The following is a 20,961-nucleotide window of genomic DNA, read 5'->3' on the forward strand; positions in this document are numbered from 1 at the left end:
CATTCTGATTGTGCTAAACATCCCCCCACCCTGCTTTCTTCTGGTTCAGTGACTTAGGGAGGCATCTGCTTGAACTACTTCTGAATGTTATCTCATTGTTTTAAAGATGTTTCAGCCCCTTTTGTCTAGGTAACATTTTTTGCATATTTCCGTCAAGGTCATCTTCCTTACTCTCTACAGTAATTTAAAGAGACAAGATTTCACTGTTTAATCTTCCCACTTAAATTAAGCTTTATCTTCCTTTTGAGCAAGTTCAGTACAAAGGATAAGCAACTGCTGGTATTAAACATTGTCTCTTTCAGCAGATACACCATACCACTCCCTTAGAAGGAAGTTTAGGAAATAAGTGAGGTCTTACTGGTAACACTTTTTATATGGTAGTAAGGCTGCTGTTTGCGTAGGCCTCACAGTAACAATTCTGCCTCTTAAAAGTCTAGGATTGGTTATGATCATCTCATCTACAGGTCATTATATTTTCAAACATTTGCTTAGAATCTGAGTTTTTAAGGGTTAACCATGATGTTCAGAATACTCCAGAGAAGGTACACTATGGATTTAAACCAATTTTATGGTCATTTTGTCTCCGCAAAGGACACAGTGAACTGAGATGCTAATGGATTAAGTGATCCCTGATTGGCTGCCTCACACATAAGAAACAAGTGGCGCTTCAACTGCATTATCATGGCTGCCATCTTGATTTTGCTTTTTACCATACCTTGCAGACAGCCTCGAGCAGCAACCTACAGAAATAATGAAGATAAGCAGCAGACTGCAGCACTCAGAAAGTAGGCAAGAATGCCAATTTGGCCTCCTCAAGCAGAATGTTCACCCTTTAAGTTTTATGAAGAATACTGATACCACAGCTCAACGTTCCACTTTTGTATTTTATACCAGTAAGAAAGGTTCACACAAACAGATCTTGTAAATTAATGGACATAAAAGGTCAGCTTGAGGCTGAAAAATCTCTTCCCACTAGTCAGTGGAAATATTTATTCTGTTACAGTTTACAGTTCTTGTTAGAAGAATAATTTTTTCCCTTTCCCCCCATGAATGCCATGAAACGTTTATGAGAAAAATGTTATCAGTTAATCTTGTTAGGTTTGTCACCCTGGGGGAATTATTTCCAAGAATCCATTTATTTTTAAGCACTGAGGTTGCTTTTTGTTCCCAAATAACCTAATCTCTGTCAGCGAGAGAAGACTGTTCTTGACAGCTTGATAGACAATAGACACACCTAGTCAAAGGCTTGATTGAAACTGAAGCACTTTATTGATTTTCTTCTTTAAATTAAGCGGTTAATTGTGCCAAAGAACAACTAAGGACTGGGGTTTGAGGGTTGTTTTACATCCACACGCACATGCTGTCTGGAGGCCTTTCACCAATGATGGGAAGAGTTAAGAACTGCAAAGTGTCAGCCATCAATCTGGATGGGACATTCTTTCAGACTTTGCTCACTCCAGGACATTCCAGGGAGCAGCAGTTGTGGCCATACTCACTGTTCCTTGGTGCCACTGTCCATGGCAATGATGCCAAGTCCTAATCAGATGCTGCCTGGTCAAAGAGAGAAAGCATTCCCAGGATGTGGAGGAGAAGGGATGGAAGGGAGAAAAAAGTACTGGCTATCATTTATCCATGGCACCCTTCTTTTGTTCCTCCCTTCTCCCAGGTCTAGCTAGAAGACAAACTGGCTGAAAATAACAATTCCAATTTCTTACAGGAGCCAGCAATGTATTCTTGGATCTCTTTACTCACACTGCTTCCTTGCTCTCCACTTCATGATTGCCCAACTCCAGTTTGACAATCATGTCCCTCCACTTGAGGCCTTTCCTTTTCTCTTCTCCTTATAGATGTCTACAAGGTGGTGGGGGCAAATGACAACACATGTGTGATGACATCATTACACAAATGCCATGACTAACGTGCTTGGGTCAGATGTTGCAATATAAGAACGTAATTGAGACATACGCATGACGATGTCATCATGCACATTCTTTCATTGTGGCATCAACACAGCTAGTTATGAGTGCTGTTGCCCTTTTTTGTCTCTGTCACCCCCTTTAGCTGATTCCCTTGCCCTTTTGTTCTCTGGCACTCCCTTCTCCTGCTCTTTATTTCTTTGCTCTCTGTTCTATGCCTTTTATTAACTCTTTCTTATCCTCCCTCTTTTTATCCTCTTCTACTCTGTCTTCTTCAGCCCACTTCACTCATTTTGTCAAAATCTTCTGTAGGACTGACACTGAATTTCTTCTTCCTCCAGGACAAACAATATAAGGCCCATCAGATGGAAAGCTGGGTGCCACACTGTGCCTAGAGTTCACCACAAGCATGCTCATTCTGAAGAATGGGATGATGACCCTCAGGAAACCATTTCATGATAGGAACAAGACCCTGCAGTTATAGTTTCCACATTTCCAAGACGGTTGATTAATACTGTACAGATTTTGAGAAAACATCCGCCTATTGGCCAATTCCAAGGAAAAAATACCTTTAACATTTGCCACAGAGTATGCTTTATTCTTAGAAGGAGCAGATAATGACTCAGTTTTTCTCCTCCAAGCTCTTCCAAGGAGTGTCAGAATTGGGAATAATATGTTGTCAGATTCAGAATGAAGATCAGGACAATTTTCTTACAACAAAAGGTGACAATGATTGAGTTATTTAGTTTTTTTTTAAAAGTGTGTAAAAAGGGACAGAATTGATTAAAAACCAACAACCTTTTCTAGGCCTTTTCCATCTCAAATCTTATGTGGGAGAAGATTGCAAAAGCTTTTCATGTCATCTTGTGCAAGATCACATATACCTCAGAAGAAAGTGCACAAATCCAGAAAAGTCTCATAAGATTTCTCAGTCTTGTAAAATCAGTGTACTAGTGCAAGACCTTAGATTTTGCCATCTTTGTACAATGTTATAAAAATCTCCCAAGATTTCACAACCTTGTAAGAATTCAGATGTTTTTAAGGCTTTATTTTATTTTGTGTGTGGGAAGGGAGGCTTTCTGTTGGGAGGAGGGTCCAGCAAAAGTCCTGATGTCCACTGACATACCATGCCAATGCTTCCGAAAGATGTCTAAAATATAAATTTATAACTTTATCAATGGTGTAGAGAAGTATACACCATTGATAAAGTTTCTCTTTCCTCTAATCCAGTATGATTCTTATTATGATCTCATGAAGCAAATGGTTCCCAGGTGTATGTGCACAGAAGCATGTTTGCTATTAACAAAATGATCTTGCTGACAAGACTGACAGTCACATATTTAGCATCAGAGGCTCTCAGTATGCTTCAGAATCTTTGTTCTTTAAGAGAAATTTCAAACTTACCAGTAAATCGTTTCTTTCCAGCCGAATCATATTCTGATAAAGGATCTGTGCCTGTGACACTAAACTCTGGAAAGCTGGTTTCAGGGAGTGCTTCAGTCGTGGTGGTGGAGGTGGTGGCGATGGTGGTGGTAAATGGAGGCAAAGTACTTTCAAAAAACTCATAATCTAGACAAAAAGAAAAAATGCAGTGTATTTAAGAGTGCCCAAGCTTGTTAGTAGGCCATTGGAGAAGGAGAGAAGTTCTTTTGCACACATTACCCCAACCCTATTTCTACTGGATTATTCAGTAAAAAAAAACCCAGAAATAAACCTAGAAGCTATCACAGCTGATTCAGCAGGCCAAAACTAGATTTACCATTAAGTTGGGACAGTAACTGGGGGGCACACTTGGAATTTTGAGAGCCTGTTATTTAAAAATCGTTAAGATTAGGTAAGGCAGGAAGTTTGGCAAGCCCCAAAGTACGTGTCACTAGGCACACATGATGTTATTAGATATTAATACTAGATATTATGTCAGGAATCCAGTGCTCAGTCCTCTACAAAGGGTGTAATAGAAGGTTGGAAAGGTCCATCACAGCATCTCTGATCATTCAGCCTCAACCATACTAAAGGTTTGAAGTCCTTTAGTAAAGGAGAATTTATGATTTTATGTGCAGTCTGTTCCATTGGCTGACAGCTTACCCTGTCAGGAAGTTCCTCCTGAACCTCCTTTCTTGTAGTTTAACCCACTGGTTCCAATCCTGTCCTCTAGGGCAAGAGAATAATCTATTCTCTTTTCTGCTGTCATGTTTCCCCTTAGTCATCTTTTCTGTAAGCTCAGCGTGCCTGGATCCTTTAACTGTTCCTCATAGGGCTTGGATCTCAGTACTCATACCACCGTGGTAGCCCTATTTTAAATTCGTTCCAATTGTCACTCATCTTTTTGAACTGTGGGGTTGCATAAGATCTTGTAATATACGGATATTCTTGTAAAATTTACAGTGTAGCACTGGAGAGAATTTCTTGCTTAGCCAAGAAGTTCACCAGATGTCTTCTTGAACAAACCCTTGTGTTTCAGCTTGGTCTCTCATAAAGTGACTAGGCATGTTGAAACTTGGATACACTAGGAAAGAGCCAAGGCCAGTTTGCGGGCAAATGCTATGACCAATTGGGTGAATTACTGTTCCCATCCAACTACCTCAGTAAACAGCAACTGGAAAGAGACTGGGTCTGGTTATAAAAGCTGCAGAAACTCACAGTACACATTAATTCATCAGTGTTGCCTTGCTAATTATATTGGGCTTGATCCTTGATATATGCATATCAGTGATAGAGCTGATAAAGCTAAGATGGTGATGCCAGCACATACAAACCATTCCTAATAGAGCACCTTCACTGTTAGAGACCCAGATAATCACGAATATGGTCAGGGGAGCTTCTCTTACATCTTACGTTTACTTCTCTGCATTAACATCTCCACTCTGGAATGCTCTACCCTTGAAATTATGAGAAACCTACTATACATATTTTAGACATCTGCTAAAAACCTCCTTCTTTACCCAAATCTTCCTGGATGAATGTTGCATAAATGGTTTCTGCTGTTTTCCTGCTCTCCCGCCTTTAATGAATATGTTGCTTTTATAGCATTTTTAAACATCTTGTTTATATTATTGTATTTTAATTGTTTTACTGTAACCCCCTTTGAGATATCCATATTGGGAAGAGATATACAAATATAACAATCATGACAATGAAGTCCAAAGTATACTGTGCATGTCCAGAGCTCCACTAAGTATTGTTACCAGTGGGCAGATAGTAAGTGGGGAGAAGCTTGCAGTGACATAGGGTAACCCATCAAGTGTAATGGACCTAAGGCCCCATAAGACGTGGAGATAGAGTTGCACCATGGATTGCCTCTTCACACATGTTCAGCAGCTGAAACAGTCACAGGAGGACTACTTCTAGCTATGCATGCCATGTTTGGACACAACGGTTCTTGGCATCACACAACGATTGCACTCGTGGTTGAGCTGGGATGCCTCCTGGGTGTCCAGCTGTTGGACTGTCTTAATTTACAGTGATCTGTTTTATGGCAACTTTACTCATATAGGAGGGTTTTCCTCTCCTGTTTGGAATGCTTCCTCAGAGAGTTTTTTAATTACTTGCTTGAATGGTTCAAAGAATAAAACAAAACAAAAACAAAACAAAAGATGTCCTTGGCCAATCTGATAGCCACCGGTGAAGGAAAGCAGCATTGCAGTGTTCTTCCAGAGGGCACAACCTCTGGAAGCACAAGACACAAAAATATGGTCAATAATATTAACTCAAGGAGCAAAACAGAGCACTGGAATAGTTGTTTATTTTTTACCTGTTTCACCTCCCATTATGACAAGAAAAAAAAAGGCCCTGTGCCAAATTTTAATGACAAAAAGTCCATATAAGCCAGGATTAAGAAACTCCTTCTGGTCTGTAGTCTTTTGTTTACTTCCTTTCTTCCATAAGTTAATGGTATTTTTTTCTTTAGCCAAGCTTAATATAAAAAAATGAGTATGGATAGAAATTGGGGATAAGAAAGCAATGAGTGAGATAACCCTCAATCAGTTCCCCCTTGGTTATTAAAATCTGTCTCTACCCTTTCCATGCGCTTGGAACAATGTCATTTAAAACTTCGTTTAAATACGCAAATCTGTCAAGTTTATGTTTATGTACAAAGTAATGCTGCCTACAGACCTGCTAATTCTAGTTTGGCCCAGAGATACTAAAATCAGAATTCGGAAGTCATTTTTCCTTTTTAGACACATTTAGGTTGGAGTTCTGTCAAGGCTACCAGTGCATTCCTAGAACTCATTGTGTCTCTCTGGAAATGCATTTCTAGAAGCAGACAAGAAGGATAAAACCCATTTTGAAAAAGGATTTTTCAAGTAACCAGTACCTTCATCATAAACCACATATGATTCTGTAGTTCCCGTTATATCTGCATCAAGCCCTGAGAATATATCTATGGAAAAAAGAATATATTCAAATAGTGAAATAGATTCCCTTTCATACAATGACTATTAACTATCCCTATCTAAAGCCGATGACTTCTATTGTAAGGTACCAATCAAACAACAAGAATTGCTCTCTATGCTGAACTGCTTTTGAAATATAAAGAACAAGGTGGAATTTGTGGGGAGAATGTCAGGTGCATCGTTTTTGCCAAAATGTTCCCTTCCATTTAACTAGCTGCAAATATGGCAGTGAAAGTGGGGGCATTTTTTTTTTAACTTTCTCTTAAGTTTTGCCCTCACTGCAACAAATCACAATTTTCCCATAGGAATCTGCATTAGCTACTTATTTATAGGAAAGAAACAAACAGAGGGTAGAAAGATGTTCCATGATAAATTCTTGGCTGTTAAGATACATATCAGCTCCTGCCTGAATAACCCTTTTCTGCATTCTCTCAGTCTACAGAATGAAAGTTTAGAATTTTTTTTTACATAATTATCCACATTTAACAGCAATCTATTTTAAAACATGGAATTATAGGTATTAATCTGTAAGCAGCACAATGAGACAAAAGCTGGCAGATACAGATCTAGAAATATATATCATGTCTGTCAGTCATTACTATATTACACTTTTAAAGCTCTATATAAGCTACTCATTGCAGCCCAAACAGCACTCAGTCAATGGCTAGAAAAAAAAATTCACATGAATTAGAGTCTTTGTTAAGCCAATCTTCCTCAATTTGATATTCTCCAATGTGTTGGATAAGACCAATGAGCATACTGGCAAAGGATGACGGGAAATGTTGTCCAACTCCTCTGGAAGACATTGCGATGGGGAAGCTGGTAAATCCAAACTAGTCCAACTCAATTTTCAGTATCAGTCTCAACCCAGTCTGAATAACAGTGTCATTGCTAAGCCTAAGCAGTCTCACTTCATCTTGGATCACTTTCAGACTTAAGAAGCACTTTGAGTAATGTAACTTTAGGTGTCATGCCAAAGCAAATCCTGGGAGGGGCAAAATAAAACTGATCATTCTTTCTTCTATAACTAAGTTGCCAGCAATTCTTCTTCGGCATATCTTACTCACTTCATCTTTCTTTGGTATCTCTCCACTGACTGAACTCAACATGCGTAAAGGGTACTCTAATCATATAAGGTAATCTAAAGGGTAATTCGCAGTCTTGTGAATTCTGAATGCAGCTAGTTCAAAGGAACCCTTGCTTTACTAAACTTTTTTTTAAAATGCAGCCTAGAAATTACTGGTTCTTTAATAAGCTTATTACTGTTTATGTTTATGGGCTTCTATTTTCCGGTAATGTGATAGCAGCAGTTATAAAAGTGGGTTTTAATGTTGACTATAGTTCTTCAAGGATGTTGAACCATCTGGGATTTCAGCACCGCATCACTTGGGCTTCCCAAATGTTCCTTGTCTGTGAAACACAACTGTATCTGCTAAACTCATTTTTATAAATCCTGAGGAAAAAATTGGACCAAAGAATTTCAATAAAACCCACAGCAGCATTCTTTTCATACCACATTTTCCTGAGTCCATTTGGAAGCTGTCAATTGATCGGATTCCTGAGAAATGACAAGGTGTTTGACTCAAGATGCCACTGCATTTTTCCAGCCTAAGAGGACTTTTTGGAAGAGCCAGAAGAAGGTTATATTTACTGCTTTTGGCGGGACTGTAGTAAAGCTGTTATGTATCCTTCAACATCACACGGGGATAGATAACATTCTTGCAACACTCTGGCCAGTTTTGCTGCTTCTGCCAACTAGCCAGTGTTCAGAAGATGCTCATCACACTCAACCAGAGCTGCCCCTGTGACACCTCAGGTGCTTCAGTCTGTAAGTAGCAAAAATAGTTCACTCAACATCCTGCCTGTCTGCAGGTCCATCTGGATGGTTGGCAGACCAAAAGCTCTGGAAATCCTGGTCTTTCAAACAGAGTCAGGTGTTTGTATACTCCATATTGGTTCTTGTACAGCTGTGCTTTCCACCATGAATGACATCAGGTAAAGAGCAATGTTAAGGCCAAGGCAGCTGGAGAAGCGATAACTGGAAAGATGAGAGAAAGAGACTGAATTTCAAAATATGATCTAGGCAGATCTCCTCTGCATACACATCACCTAAACAAAAACTTTCTGCATTTACACACATTAGTTTCTATTCCAGAGAGAATTCCACTGACATCCGTGTTCTCATTCACTCTCTCTACATCCGTAACTCAGAGCAGTCCCCAGCAATAAAAACCAGGGGGAAGCAACTCACCAATATCCAAAACCATGTTTGCCTCAAAGCTCTCATGGAGTTTAAGATCAGAGTCACAGGAATGAGGGTGAAAGATTGAAGGGTTTGCCTCCTTTTCTTATTCTTTTTCTTAATTTAGAATATTTATATACTGCCCAATCCTAGCAGTTTTAACCTATGAGTCATGCAATGTTCAAGTGCACTACATTGACTTCATCAGTTCCAGTATCAGTGTAAGACTAATTCTTTTCTTTGTGTACCATTCCTTATTATTCCTGTACTGCTATTGACATTTATATTCCACTTTTCTTCTAAGAATTCAAGGCAGTCTACATGGCAAACTCCTCTTATTTTATCTCCCCTGACCTTGAATCTCCCTGGACCCACTCCAACAGCTTAGGTCACTGGCAACTTAAGCTGACACACATACAATGACATAATCATACAAAAACTGCCACTACATACTCGGGACAAGACATCTGATGGAACTACCTGAATTGTAGCATTTGCATGATTATGTCATCATGCACAGACCAGCATTCCCCAACCTACCCCCCACCCCTGTCCCTCCTGTTCCACTATAACATCCTGATAAAATACAAAATATGCTCTAAATCAACAACACAATGTCCATGGCAGATGGCTGGCTGGCTGGCTGGCTGGATGATAGGTTCAAGATATCATGAGAAAACTAAATCTATAGGTTCTTTATATCCATAATTTTCTAAAAGTGACTTTTTAATTATTGTTTACACTCATGACATCATGATGATGCCCATGGCTTTAAAAAATGCTCCTCTTTTATGGACACTGGAAATCTCTGCCAATGCCTTTCATATAAGACCAAGCATATACCTTTGCAGAAAATGGAGTTTATTTTTTTAAAACAGATATGTATATTTACTTGTGTGTGTGTTCTCTGTATTGAAAAGCTTAATTACAAACGATGAAGATTCCTAAGAAAGAATTATTTGTGGCTCACCATTCTTTTTTTACTTTTACTAAATTAAGTAACCAGTTCATGATTTACTCTTATATGGCTAGTTAGCTTTAGAAAAGCTACCACCAAACTGGTTCCTTCCAGATGTTACCTTTGGCCACATTTGTGGAAATTATGGGATTTGGAGGCCAGCACATTTTGAGGGCATCAGGTTGGGAAGGCTGAATTAGCACTTTCTTCCTATGGTCATTACAGTTATAATACCCCTTTAATAATGGTCATCTTTTGTTCCTGTTGCATACTTTAGCAGAGCAAATTATATATTCATAATTTAAATAGTGTTGCATGCAACAGGACTGCATAACTTTGCATGGAGGATTGGTAGGCAACTTTCAAAAACAATTTGCAGTACAACAGAGGAACAGCTTCTTCTATAAACAGCAAAGATCATGGCAGATGTTGCTGAACTCCAGTTTCTAGTAAACCTCATCATAGATGATACTGTCTAGGTTGCTAGGAGTTGCAACTAACTCCACAGGGTTCAGTCAGTGGTATTAATAAACAATAATAAGTAATGCCATTCAGAATAAAATAAAAAATGTAAATATAGTTGACTTACCTAGTACCATTTGGAGATAAGAAAGCATTGGCCATCTCTTGTTTTTGCTTTGTGCAATCTTGGTTTATCCTTCAAAATCATTGTCAATTGCTTTGTCCTTTGATTCTAGTTTCTTCTGTGCTGCCTTTAAAGGATTCCAGATCCCACACTTAGGGGCAATTTTTGTAGGTAAGGTCTGGAAATAGTTTATCACCCTGCTAAATGTAAGTAACCATTTCATGATGTTACATTTATTTACTTATAGCATTTACTTATTTATCACATTTATTTCTCTGTAGCACTTACATGCCGCTCCAATGAAAGACTCTGGGTTGTTCACATATCAAACGTTAACGTGTCAAATAAAACCAATCCATTAAATCAGCAATAAAACATAAATGTCAGCTGGCCCAGTACTTTGCACTCTACACCCCAAAGGCCCGTTCTACCTTCTCAGAAATCAACAGAAATAAGACTACCCCGAGTTTAGTGAATAAGCTGTCCATAAGGCAGGAGAAGCCTTTAAAAGGGCCTGGCCTCCCATGTGGGATGGGAGTGGAAATCTTCAACTCAGCTTCTCAGCTTACACACACAGTTTGGGCAGGTCCACTTGGGGAAGATGGTCCTGAGGTCATAAGGATCCAAGACATAAGGGCTTTATACATCATAACTAGCACACTGGAAATATATTGGCAACCAACTCAGTATAAGTGTTACCTTGCTGAAATGGCTCTTGTGTTACATTCTGCCCCAACTGCACTTTCCAAGTAGTCAAAGCTGGCTTATCATGCATGATCATGATCCAAGCACAGCATCATAAAGGCATGGATGTCAGTCACTAATGCATTTCCTCCAAGAATGTTTGCAACTGGAAACCTACCTTGCTTCAACCATTCTGTAACTGGGCAAAGTCTGTCCTGGGCATGGATCCACTGGCTGTTCCAGCAGGAGCCGCAAGTCCAGAACCACCATATTGCTGTCCTGCTACTTCAAGGGGAGTGAAATCCCACCCAGAGCCAAAAAGGAGCTAGCAGGGAGCCAGATGGTTTCTGGACAAACAGCAAACTAAGTGGGCATTAAAATGTGAACAGAAAATTTTTCTCCTCTGTTCCTGCATATGATGAGGAAAATTTTTCCCCTCTTCTAGAATCAGAAGCATTTTCCTTAACATTTAATTAAGGATACACAGCATGGAAATTACCCTTAATAAAAGGTGGGTTGACTATACCAATGCCATGTCAATGTGGGAAGTGACATTACACATTATAGGGGGTGGCAGAAGAGTTTTAAGTGACTTCAGTGTGATAAATATATGTGAGAAACAAGTCATTGTTCCACTTCTATTAACGGAACAGCGGTCAGGTTTGAGAGACATTATTACATGCAACATACACATATCCTCAATACTGAAGAGATACAAGCTTATCACAGAAGAGGGGCCCAACCTGGAAATGAAATGTTTTGTACAGCTAATGTCTTTCTCCATGCTTTTAACCCTTGCTTAAAACTCTCTATCTGCATAAAAGTCTACATCTGCCTAAATCACGCTTTAAAGGATTTTGGGCTAGTTTTCCCACTTTGCTAGTTTAAACAGCTCAATTTATCATTGCAACAGATGTGAGAGAACAGGGATTTATTGTTTCCTCCACAACTACTAATTCAAGCCTTTGGTAGCTTGAATCTTACCTGTTTTGTCAGCACAGCAGCTGTAAAGCCTTGCTGGAAAACAAATGCCTTTCCCCCATGTCACAATTTTTGTTGCAGATAGAGATATTGCTGATGTTTAGCCAGCATAAAAGAGGGTACCTTCAGAATGGCATTCAGGTAGACCATCCCGGCCTAATACAAGATTCCCTTCTTCATCATTCTCTGTGTAGGTGCCTGGAGGACAGGTAGCCAATGGTTTCTCTGTTGGTGGCTCAGTAGTTGTAGGTTCAGGAGTAGTTGTAGGTTCAGGAGTAGTTGTAGTTGTTGTTGTTGTTGTTGTTGTTGTAGGAGCGGTTGTTTTTTTAACCATTTCAAGGCCTATCAATGGCTTACCTCCAAGACTTATTATTGGTTTATCCTGTGCATTTGCTACAGGTTTGCTAAATCTTCCATGTCCAAACAAAGGTAAGCCTTCTGGACTTACTACTGGAGCTCCTTTAGAATCTATCAGAACACAACAAGAGGGAATTGTACTTCAAATACTGCTTTATGCCATTAGAAATTGGGAAGAACTGGACTTAAGTGAGAACACTGACTAGAAGACTGGATACATACAATATACAGTATATTCTTAAGGTGCAGGAACATTCTAAAGAATCATTCTCAGTGCTGTAGTTCCATTCTGTAAAATATACAAAACTTTTTGCATCCTCAGCAATGTTCTTTACCACCTGCTCCTAATGTACTGACTTCTCCCAGAAGGCCCAAAACTACTGACTCTCTTGCTTCAACTATTCTTTTCAATATGGTGCACAGACCTTTTAATAAAAGGACCTATGATGCAGATGGTTCACTATAATTAAAATGCCTTTCGTAAGTCATACAAAAGCCATTACCTGTCCTCTCCAACCCTATTTAATTTTGTGAGAAACAGCAGATTTTTGAGGCTACCACTATGGCCCAACTAATTATAGCAGCTGTTGCCAACCAAACAAGCCATGTCACCGAACTATGAAAAGGCCAGTGGTACATTTCACAGGATACACTACTTCGAGACAGTGACACGTTTCACCCAAATCATTTATTTTTGGGGACTTAGGGTGCAGAGGTTCCATTTCAGCAAACTATGAACCAACATCCAATGAGCAGTAAACAGAAAGCAGCCTTTTTAATCTTTTGATGGCTTCCTGATGTACATTTTGCTTGACAGATGAGTTTTATTGAGAGGGGAAAAAAGACTCATATAATCAGATCCCTTTGCCCAGTCCTAGGTATGTTACCTGAATAATGGGACACCTCTGCTCCATGAGCTGCACTGGCTTCCGGTGTGCTTCCAGGTGCGATTCAAGGTGCTGGTTGACACCTTTAAAGCCCTTCATGGCTTAGGATTGGGTTACTTTTGGGACCATCTCTCTTCAATTGTTTCTACCCATCCTATCTGAGCTGGCAGGAGGGCCATGCTCCGGGTACCATCAGCTAGGGTATGTCGGCTGGTGGCCGAGGAGAGCCTTTTCGGCCATGGCACCTGCCCTTTGGAACACCATTCCCCCTGAGATTAGATTGGCCCTGTTGGCCTTTTGTAAGGCCTTGAAAACCTGTCTTTGTGCTTGAACCTGGGGCCCTGGGCATGGGTCAGAGCCCATCCCCTGGTTGTACGGATGATGGATTAGATCACGCCCAGCTGCTGTGTGCTTTTATTTTTGTTCTATATATTATGTATTTCATGTTTATATTAGTTTTATTGTAAGCTGTCTAAAGTCATGTAAAAGCGACATGGGCAACTATATAAATTGATTAAGTAAATAAAATAACTTTGCTTATTTATTTTCAGCATTTATCACAATGTAGGATTCTCTGAGCAGTTTACAGAACAAACAAAAAGGGTCTTATAATCATTCGGCATCAAAATACAACATACCAACGACAGTGCGGCCATCTCCGCCTAGTTTTATTCTGAGAGGTTTTCCTTGGGAATCTTGGAGATACCTGCCTTCGGCATTCAGCACCAGCCCTCGGTCGAGGTCCACAATCTAAAAGCAACACGTTGATTGAAAAGTTCTCCAACTCAAAGGAATATAAGATTAAATCTTTCAGATATTTTAAAATAAGGTCTCCCTACCCACTTTATTCCTTGTGGACCATTTATTATTTTTTGTCCATTTCGTTTTCCATTATTATTGGGAGCTATTTTATTATTTAGATCTGTTTTTGTCGTCAGATTGGGTCTTCCACCATTACCTGAAATATACATGGTGAAAACATACAGCATTCAAACATTTTACCCATTCAGGGAAATTACAATTCACAGCACTAGATTTTTCAACATGATGAAAAATATTTTCAACATGATGAAATACAGTTTATAAACCAACATGCATAAGTGTGTCTTTGGCTACAATCACCATACATATACTGCTTAAACTAGATTACCTAATTATATTGGGGTTAATAACCTTAAACTTATCTATACAAAAGATGTTTCATATGGCCAGTACTATTTTAGTGTTTGTTTACACCTTGTATTTGTATACAAAGCATGCTTATCACATCGTAAATTTTTTCAGTTTTTTTTATCTCTGCTTTGCTTCACAATTCTATGCACTAAGTACATAAGACTCAGGTCCCATCTAATAAATATATTTCTTTAATTAACCTAGGATAAGCACTATGTGAAATATCTAAAGAACACAGTGAATATCCATCTACCAGTAATCAGGACTGTCTAATATTGTTAGTGAGACAATAATATTACTGTCCTAGACAATAAATATGGCTTTCTTAGTGAGAGATGATGAGAAAATGAGCAGATGCAATGACATTTATGGGTAAAACTGTGCAAAAGTTCAAAGAGACTGCAAGTCTTTGTAAAGCAAAACAGACAGATGGTTCCAAAACAAACCAGTTTCCCCTAATTAGGTTTTTATAGCCCAAACATAAAACCTTTTTCTTTCTCAATTAATTTAAATAGAAAGTTATGAGCTGCACATTACCTTGTCTATGAGGAAATCGAAGTTGCTGTTGTTGAACAGGATTTAATAATCTTGAGTTCTGTATTCGTTGAATGGGGGGCACTGAAGGAGAAGTTGATGAATGTGTTGGAAAAACAGTAGGAGTCAAGTGACTATGAGAAGATACAGAAGCAGATTCAGATATGTGTGGCAAAGCCAAGTTTAGTTTAGGCAAGGATTTCAGTTTGTTAGGGATTTGGGAAGTCTTGGCTGCTGAAGACAAAGTGGGATCTTTCTCTACATCTGATAGGTCATAATCTTCATAATCATCATCACTATTTGAAACTGACTGATGTATTTTAGAGGAAGGCAGTTTTGGAGATAGTTCAACCTTTGTAGGGGCTGGCTGGAAAAGTCCATGCTTTTTGTTTATTTGGGATGCTATCCGACTGGGAATTCTGGAACCAGATGTATAACGGGGCACTGAAAGGTGTGTCTGCTTCGGAGAAGTTTCTCTATTGTATTGATAGTCTTTGATTGTGTCTTTTGGAGAGGTAGATATTGGCTGTACACGTTTAGATTGGTGGGAAGAAGAAGGCAATTTATATACATCAGAGGTAACTTCAGTAGAAGTAACAACTTTTGACCCAGCTTGTTTTCCTGGTAACAGCTGAGTTGGAGATCTTTCATCAGTTTTATCAAACTGAGAATCAGAATGCTTTGAAAGAGAGCTGGTTCTTCCCTGAGACAAAGATGTAGATATTCTTCTAGAGATGAGAACTTCTTTGGCAGGTGCTGAAGGAGACCCCCTCTGTTCCTCTTTATCATTTGTTTCTTTGTTTTCTGAACTGTCATTATCAGTAACTTCTTTGTCATTCTTTGGAAGGGAGATCAGATCACTTCTTGAGTTTAAGGAGAGTCGAAGTTGTGCCCGATCAGTTGATGCTTTTGAGGAACGGCTGAATTCTGGTTGTACAATTTTACGGGATAAAGCAGTATTTGGTTTCTTTGACAAAGATGATGTTTGTTTTGTCCTAGGAGATGTAACCTTAATCTTGAGATCATCAAGTTGAGACCGGGAAGCAGGAAAACGCAGAGGAAATGATTTTTCTGCAGATATTCTTGACAAATCTGTAACTGCAGTTTCTCTTTCTTTATTATGGTTATTTTCTTGTGTGTTTGCAAGGTTAGGTTTGTTAGTGGGTATAACTCTGTGGTGACTCTTAGTTTCAGGCATAGGACTCCTCCTTTTGAAATCATCTACTGAAGACTGCTTAGAAAATGGTGAATAACTATGGGGCGGAGTGGATGGTAGAGGACTGTCATTTTTACCCTCCTGTTTTTTATCAGTATTGAAATTAGACCTAAGACTAGTACTGCCAGATGCTAAACGGGAACTAAACTGCGGATGAACTTTGGAAGACTGTGCAGTGGAAGGATCTTTAGATGGTTGCATTCTTGCATCATAATTATTGGTAGCTCTATTTGCAAATCTGTTAGAAGTAATAACTGATCTATATTTTAACAAATCAAAGCGTTCTGACATAGCCAGGCTTGAAGAGGGCCTAAACTTTGGTCTAGAAGATGTTGACCCTTGTTTGTCCTCTTCATCACCTTCTCTTTCACTCTTTTCATTTCCACTATCATCAGAATTATCTCTTCCTTTGGACTTATGTTTATCAGAAGATAAAACATGTAAATGAGGTAAAGTGTGGGTAGCAGCAGCAGAAACAGCAGAGGTAGTTATTCTTGGATCTCTCAATGCATGGCGATTAGAATGTGTGAGAGGCTTTGTTTGCACAGATGGAGATGAACCGCCCTGAGGAGAAGTCCTGGAACTTAGCTTCTGCCCTCTTTTTTCTGTTCCTCTGCTCTTATCACTGTCAAGAGTATCACTGGTGTCAGGTGTAATTAGTTTGTAAGAGAGGTGTTGTGAATGATTTTGAGACTTTATAGCTACAGTTGGTGAAGGAGATTTAACTGATATAGAAGGGACACGCAATTTGGTGGATCTACTAAGACTTGTCTTCTGAGATGAAGACAGTTGCTTATTTGAAAGCAAAACTGAATGACTCTCTTCTGGAGTTCTAGGAAACATTGTTGGCTTGTCCTCCAGACTGTCTACTTGATCGTTACTTTCATTATCAACAGGCAAATCATCTAAAGTAGCTTTGGGGACAGGAGAAAAGTTAGGTCTGTCCTGTTTTAGATTCTTTGTTTCATTGTCTGTATCTTTGGGAAGGGAAGATAGTGAGGAAGAAGATGGTAATGATCTATGCTTATCAGTATTTGTTTGCCCTACTCTTACTGGGGTGCGTGTCCTAAGAGGTGCTTTACCTGAGGATGTGAAAGTGTGTGCAGGTTTAATAGGGGAATGGGACTTAACACTTCCTTTAACATTCTGAACTTTGGGTTGCATTGTTGATGTCTCCTTGACAGAATCAACTATGTCTTCTGTAGAATGAGAAGCCATTTTCAGTTCTGCTTCTTTTTTTGAAGATAAAGTAGTTTTGGGAGATACTCTATTACCACCTAGGACTTTATTGTTCAGATCAGAAACTGGATTTTTTGAATCTCTCTCATCAGGAAAACTAACTGGATGACTAGAAAAATGCTTAGAAGAAGAGGATGGTGAAGCATTTTGAGACAAGGCAGAAGTTAGAAAAGGGGAAGAAGGCATAATTTTCACAGACAAATCATCTTCAGTATTTGTTTGTTGATTCATCTTCAGTTTATCTATATTGGCAAAACAGAAAGACAAGAGAGAGATGAACACAGAAATAAAAAAGTAAACAATCTTGAAAATGAGAAGGAAGGAAGGAAGGAAGGAAGGAAGGAAGGAAGGAATTATTATGAAACATACTGCACTGTAGGTATCCCAGGCTAGTTTTCAAATTTTGATTATGGTAGTAAAATTCTCATGTTCAGAAAGAAAATTTTATATTCATATCAGCTTTTAATTTTATGTTCATATCAGCTTTTAATCCCTGTCAGTAAACAATTCTGTTTTTTTTTCCTTGAAAAAAGGGACACGCAATTTGGTTTTTTTTTCCTTGAAAAAAAAAGGGAGAAAAAAATTGTCAACTACTGAGCATTGGAACAAGCTAAATGCCATCACCTGTGCTTTCTGAAATTAAATCTGATGTTAAATATCAAACAGTGAGATCAGTATCAAAGTAAAATGTCACTCACTTTCAAATATAACTCTCAGATATTATTTTATGGGATACAGTCAAACATTCCTGCCATCAGGAAACAAAGAAAAACATTTTGATGATATGAATTTGTTTCTGAACATTTTCATTTTTATAATCTTACTATATTTTAATCACCCAGCGCAAGATGTAAATGGTACACATATAGCCCCTGGATTAACCAACAGAATACATCTAACATCTGCAATCATCTAGACTCTGGAATCTAACTCAAAATCCCTGTAGAACTTTATGCCTAAAAAGGAAATGTCTCAGGAATCCTCCAACTAAGGGCTGTATGAGCATGAACATAAGAGACCTTTGCTCTGTCAAGAACAACATCCCTTCAGGGATTACTGCTGGAGACCCCATGGCAAGAATGGGTAAAGCTGAAGCCACCGTGGGCAGGGCTATAGGCAGTGGTGTGCTGGAGCCAGCTCATGAGAGCCCATTGTTAAATTTTTTGGAATCCTGTGAGCCAGCTGACAGCATAGGTGAGCTTCAACACCAAGCACGCCAATCAGATGTTCTGTGGCTAGGGGCATAGCATAGTGGCAGCAATGGAGCCAGCAGAGTCAGTTCTTAAACATATTATTATTATTATTATTATTATTATTATTATTATTATTGTTATTATTATTATTATTATTATTATTAGATTTTTTATCCCACCTTTATTATTTTTATAAATAACTCAAGGTGGGGAACACACCTAATACTCTTTCCTCCTCCTATTTTCACAGCACACCTCTGATTATAGGCAAAGAAGTCCACCTCACTGCTTTTACTCTTTTTATCACCCCATTTGCCTCTCTCCCTTTTAAAAAACTCAAAGGCCAGCAAAGGGGTCTGAAATTAGGGGGGGGGGCTATAGAAATTTAAGAACCATATAACTGCCCTACCTCCTCAAATAAACTATTCAGTCATCTGGAAGGGAACAGGCATTGTTCCCAAGTTATTGAGATGTGATAAACTGAAAAAGGAAATGAGAAGGGTGTGAACAATGAAGGCTCTGTACTTACTTGCTGGCATGGCGACGCTGAAGGCTTTTGACTGAGGGCCTTGGCCTCTCCTGTTTGCGGCACGAATTTTGAAAATATAGCGCTCCCCAGGTTGCAGACCCTCCACTGCAGCAGATGTAGTGTCTCCCGGGTAGGAAATGGACTTTGCGCCGAAGGGTTTGAGTGCCGGGGCGTATGAAAGAATGTATTCTGAAACAATTTGGCAGACGGTTGGAAGGAGGAAACTGAAAACAATCCTGTTTCCAGCGGACAGACTGTATGGGTAGGATGAATTAGAACGTGCATTACTAAAATTAATACATTGGCAATGCACGTCAAGTCAACAGCTGGGGTATAAAAGATACTATATATCAGCTGTTCATCTTAATATATATATTAAGATGAACAGATTCACTTACCTAGTGCATTAGAATCAATACTACCACCACTACCTTCAGCATGAAAAGATATTGCATATATGGAAAGAGAATGAAACTAATTAAAAACAAAACAAAGACAACACCCTTGTGTTGACTAAAGATGCACATGGATGGTGATACTGGTGATGACATCTAGGATTCTTCTAAGGCTTGATATGTGTTACCCCCATTAGAAAACTGTTCTTCCCTTTGCATTCCATATTGTGTATTGGCACTGCCAATGGTTTTGTGAAATAAACAATGCAAAGTGGATTCATTTTTCACAAATCTATAATACAATATGACTGAATGACTTTTCAAGTCTATTAAAACAACTTGCATTTGGACCACTAGAAAGGAGGAACAGTAAGGGAGATTGGTTTTCATTAAAAGTTGTTTATTCATCATGCAGAATCTTTTCTCTCTGTGAAAAAGTATTCATACATGTAATCTTCCCCGTAGCCTGTAGCTTTATGGTTCAGAATCAGTACAAAGGAAACCTTAGGGAACTTAAGCAGCAGGCAAGCAACACCAATAACCTATTCAAATAAAACCTCAGGCCACAGAATTGCCATCCTTGATCCATCAATATCACCATTGCTACTGGTCACACATAAGACCAATGGATATGCATGATATATTTATGTATTATTTATTTTTGTGTTATAACATTCTTAAAATGGCAGTTTCCCTCTTCCATATCAAAGATTACCCTCTACGTTGACCTTCCAATATGAAAAGAGCTGATTTTGCCATCTCTTTTACACAGAATATAATATTGCTGCCTATTAACAACAGCACACCTTTACTTGGACAGTAAAGGCAGAGCATCAACACAAATTATTTTGTGGATACTTCTATGGCTTGTACAAGTCCAGCACCTAAGTTACCAAAAGCAACTACCACAAACAAACAAAGAACAGATTTCACATGAAAATGTAACAGAACATACAACATTCTATAATTGGCATCTTTTTTAGTTAAAAAAGTGAATAATATTAAAAACTGGAAAGAGTTTCTATTTCACAGTTTTAAGGACTTGAGCTGGATGTAATTTTAATATCAGTTGCTTGTGTAATTCTTTTTTGCATGTTATCTACTTTATCGTTTAATTATACTTTCCATAAACTCGCTATCATCTAGATCACAGCTCTGAAAGTTGCAACCCACTGGCCACGTGTGACACTCCCGTTCATTTGCTGAGGCCTGCAATGGTGCTTGGGAAGGAGTTGGCCAGAGCCATGGAGGGGACCTCACCTGGACAGGTGAGTCAGCAACTTGCTGGTCTTGGCTAGACACTGTGGGTCCTCCCTAGGACTGTGTCAAGCCCCACACAACTGGCAAACCAAAGAAGCAAGAACCACATCAATTTCAGAAACACAAGTCTGAGGCAAAAGTATAATCCTGAAATCTCTAAGAGTAAATTTCCACCCAGATCAGAATGAATTAATTATGGGGAAATCTTTTACCTAAACTGTCCTCCTCCCCATTGTCTTTCACCAACTGGGAGGGTGTGGCTCCATGCCCAGAGGGGGCAATCTGGAAGTTGGCTATACTCCTAGCCCTACACCTGCATACCATCATGGCTGAACACGAACCCACTGCAGCCCATCCTTGTTGCAGCTTTGGGACATGGGGCGTAGACTCCACAGACAGGTGGGACAAGGTGTATTC

At 39.0% G+C, this 20,961-nt stretch overlaps 1 protein-coding gene across 1 annotated transcript in view; it reads right to left on the reverse strand.

The window, feature by feature from the left end:
- The window catches only part of FNDC1 (fibronectin type III domain containing 1), a 58,329-nt gene that overhangs the window by 31,658 nt on the left and 5,710 nt on the right, over positions 1 to 20,961 (reverse strand). Inside the window, exons 6-12 of the mRNA XM_063307917.1 lie at positions 18,890 to 19,078; positions 14,716 to 17,409; positions 13,845 to 13,963; positions 13,644 to 13,755; positions 11,885 to 12,229; positions 6,232 to 6,297; positions 3,321 to 3,485 (exon numbers count right to left, since the gene is read on the reverse strand). Of these exons, the coding sequence (XP_063163987.1) occupies positions 3,321 to 3,485; positions 6,232 to 6,297; positions 11,885 to 12,229; positions 13,644 to 13,755; positions 13,845 to 13,963; positions 14,716 to 17,409; positions 18,890 to 19,078 (3,690 nt within the window). The remainder of the gene's footprint in view (positions 1 to 3,320; positions 3,486 to 6,231; positions 6,298 to 11,884; positions 12,230 to 13,643; positions 13,756 to 13,844; positions 13,964 to 14,715; positions 17,410 to 18,889; positions 19,079 to 20,961) is intronic.

This window comes from Candoia aspera, chromosome 1 (assembly GCF_035149785.1).
Source record: "Candoia aspera isolate rCanAsp1 chromosome 1, rCanAsp1.hap2, whole genome shotgun sequence".
Lineage (NCBI taxonomy): Eukaryota > Metazoa > Chordata > Lepidosauria > Squamata > Boidae > Candoia > Candoia aspera.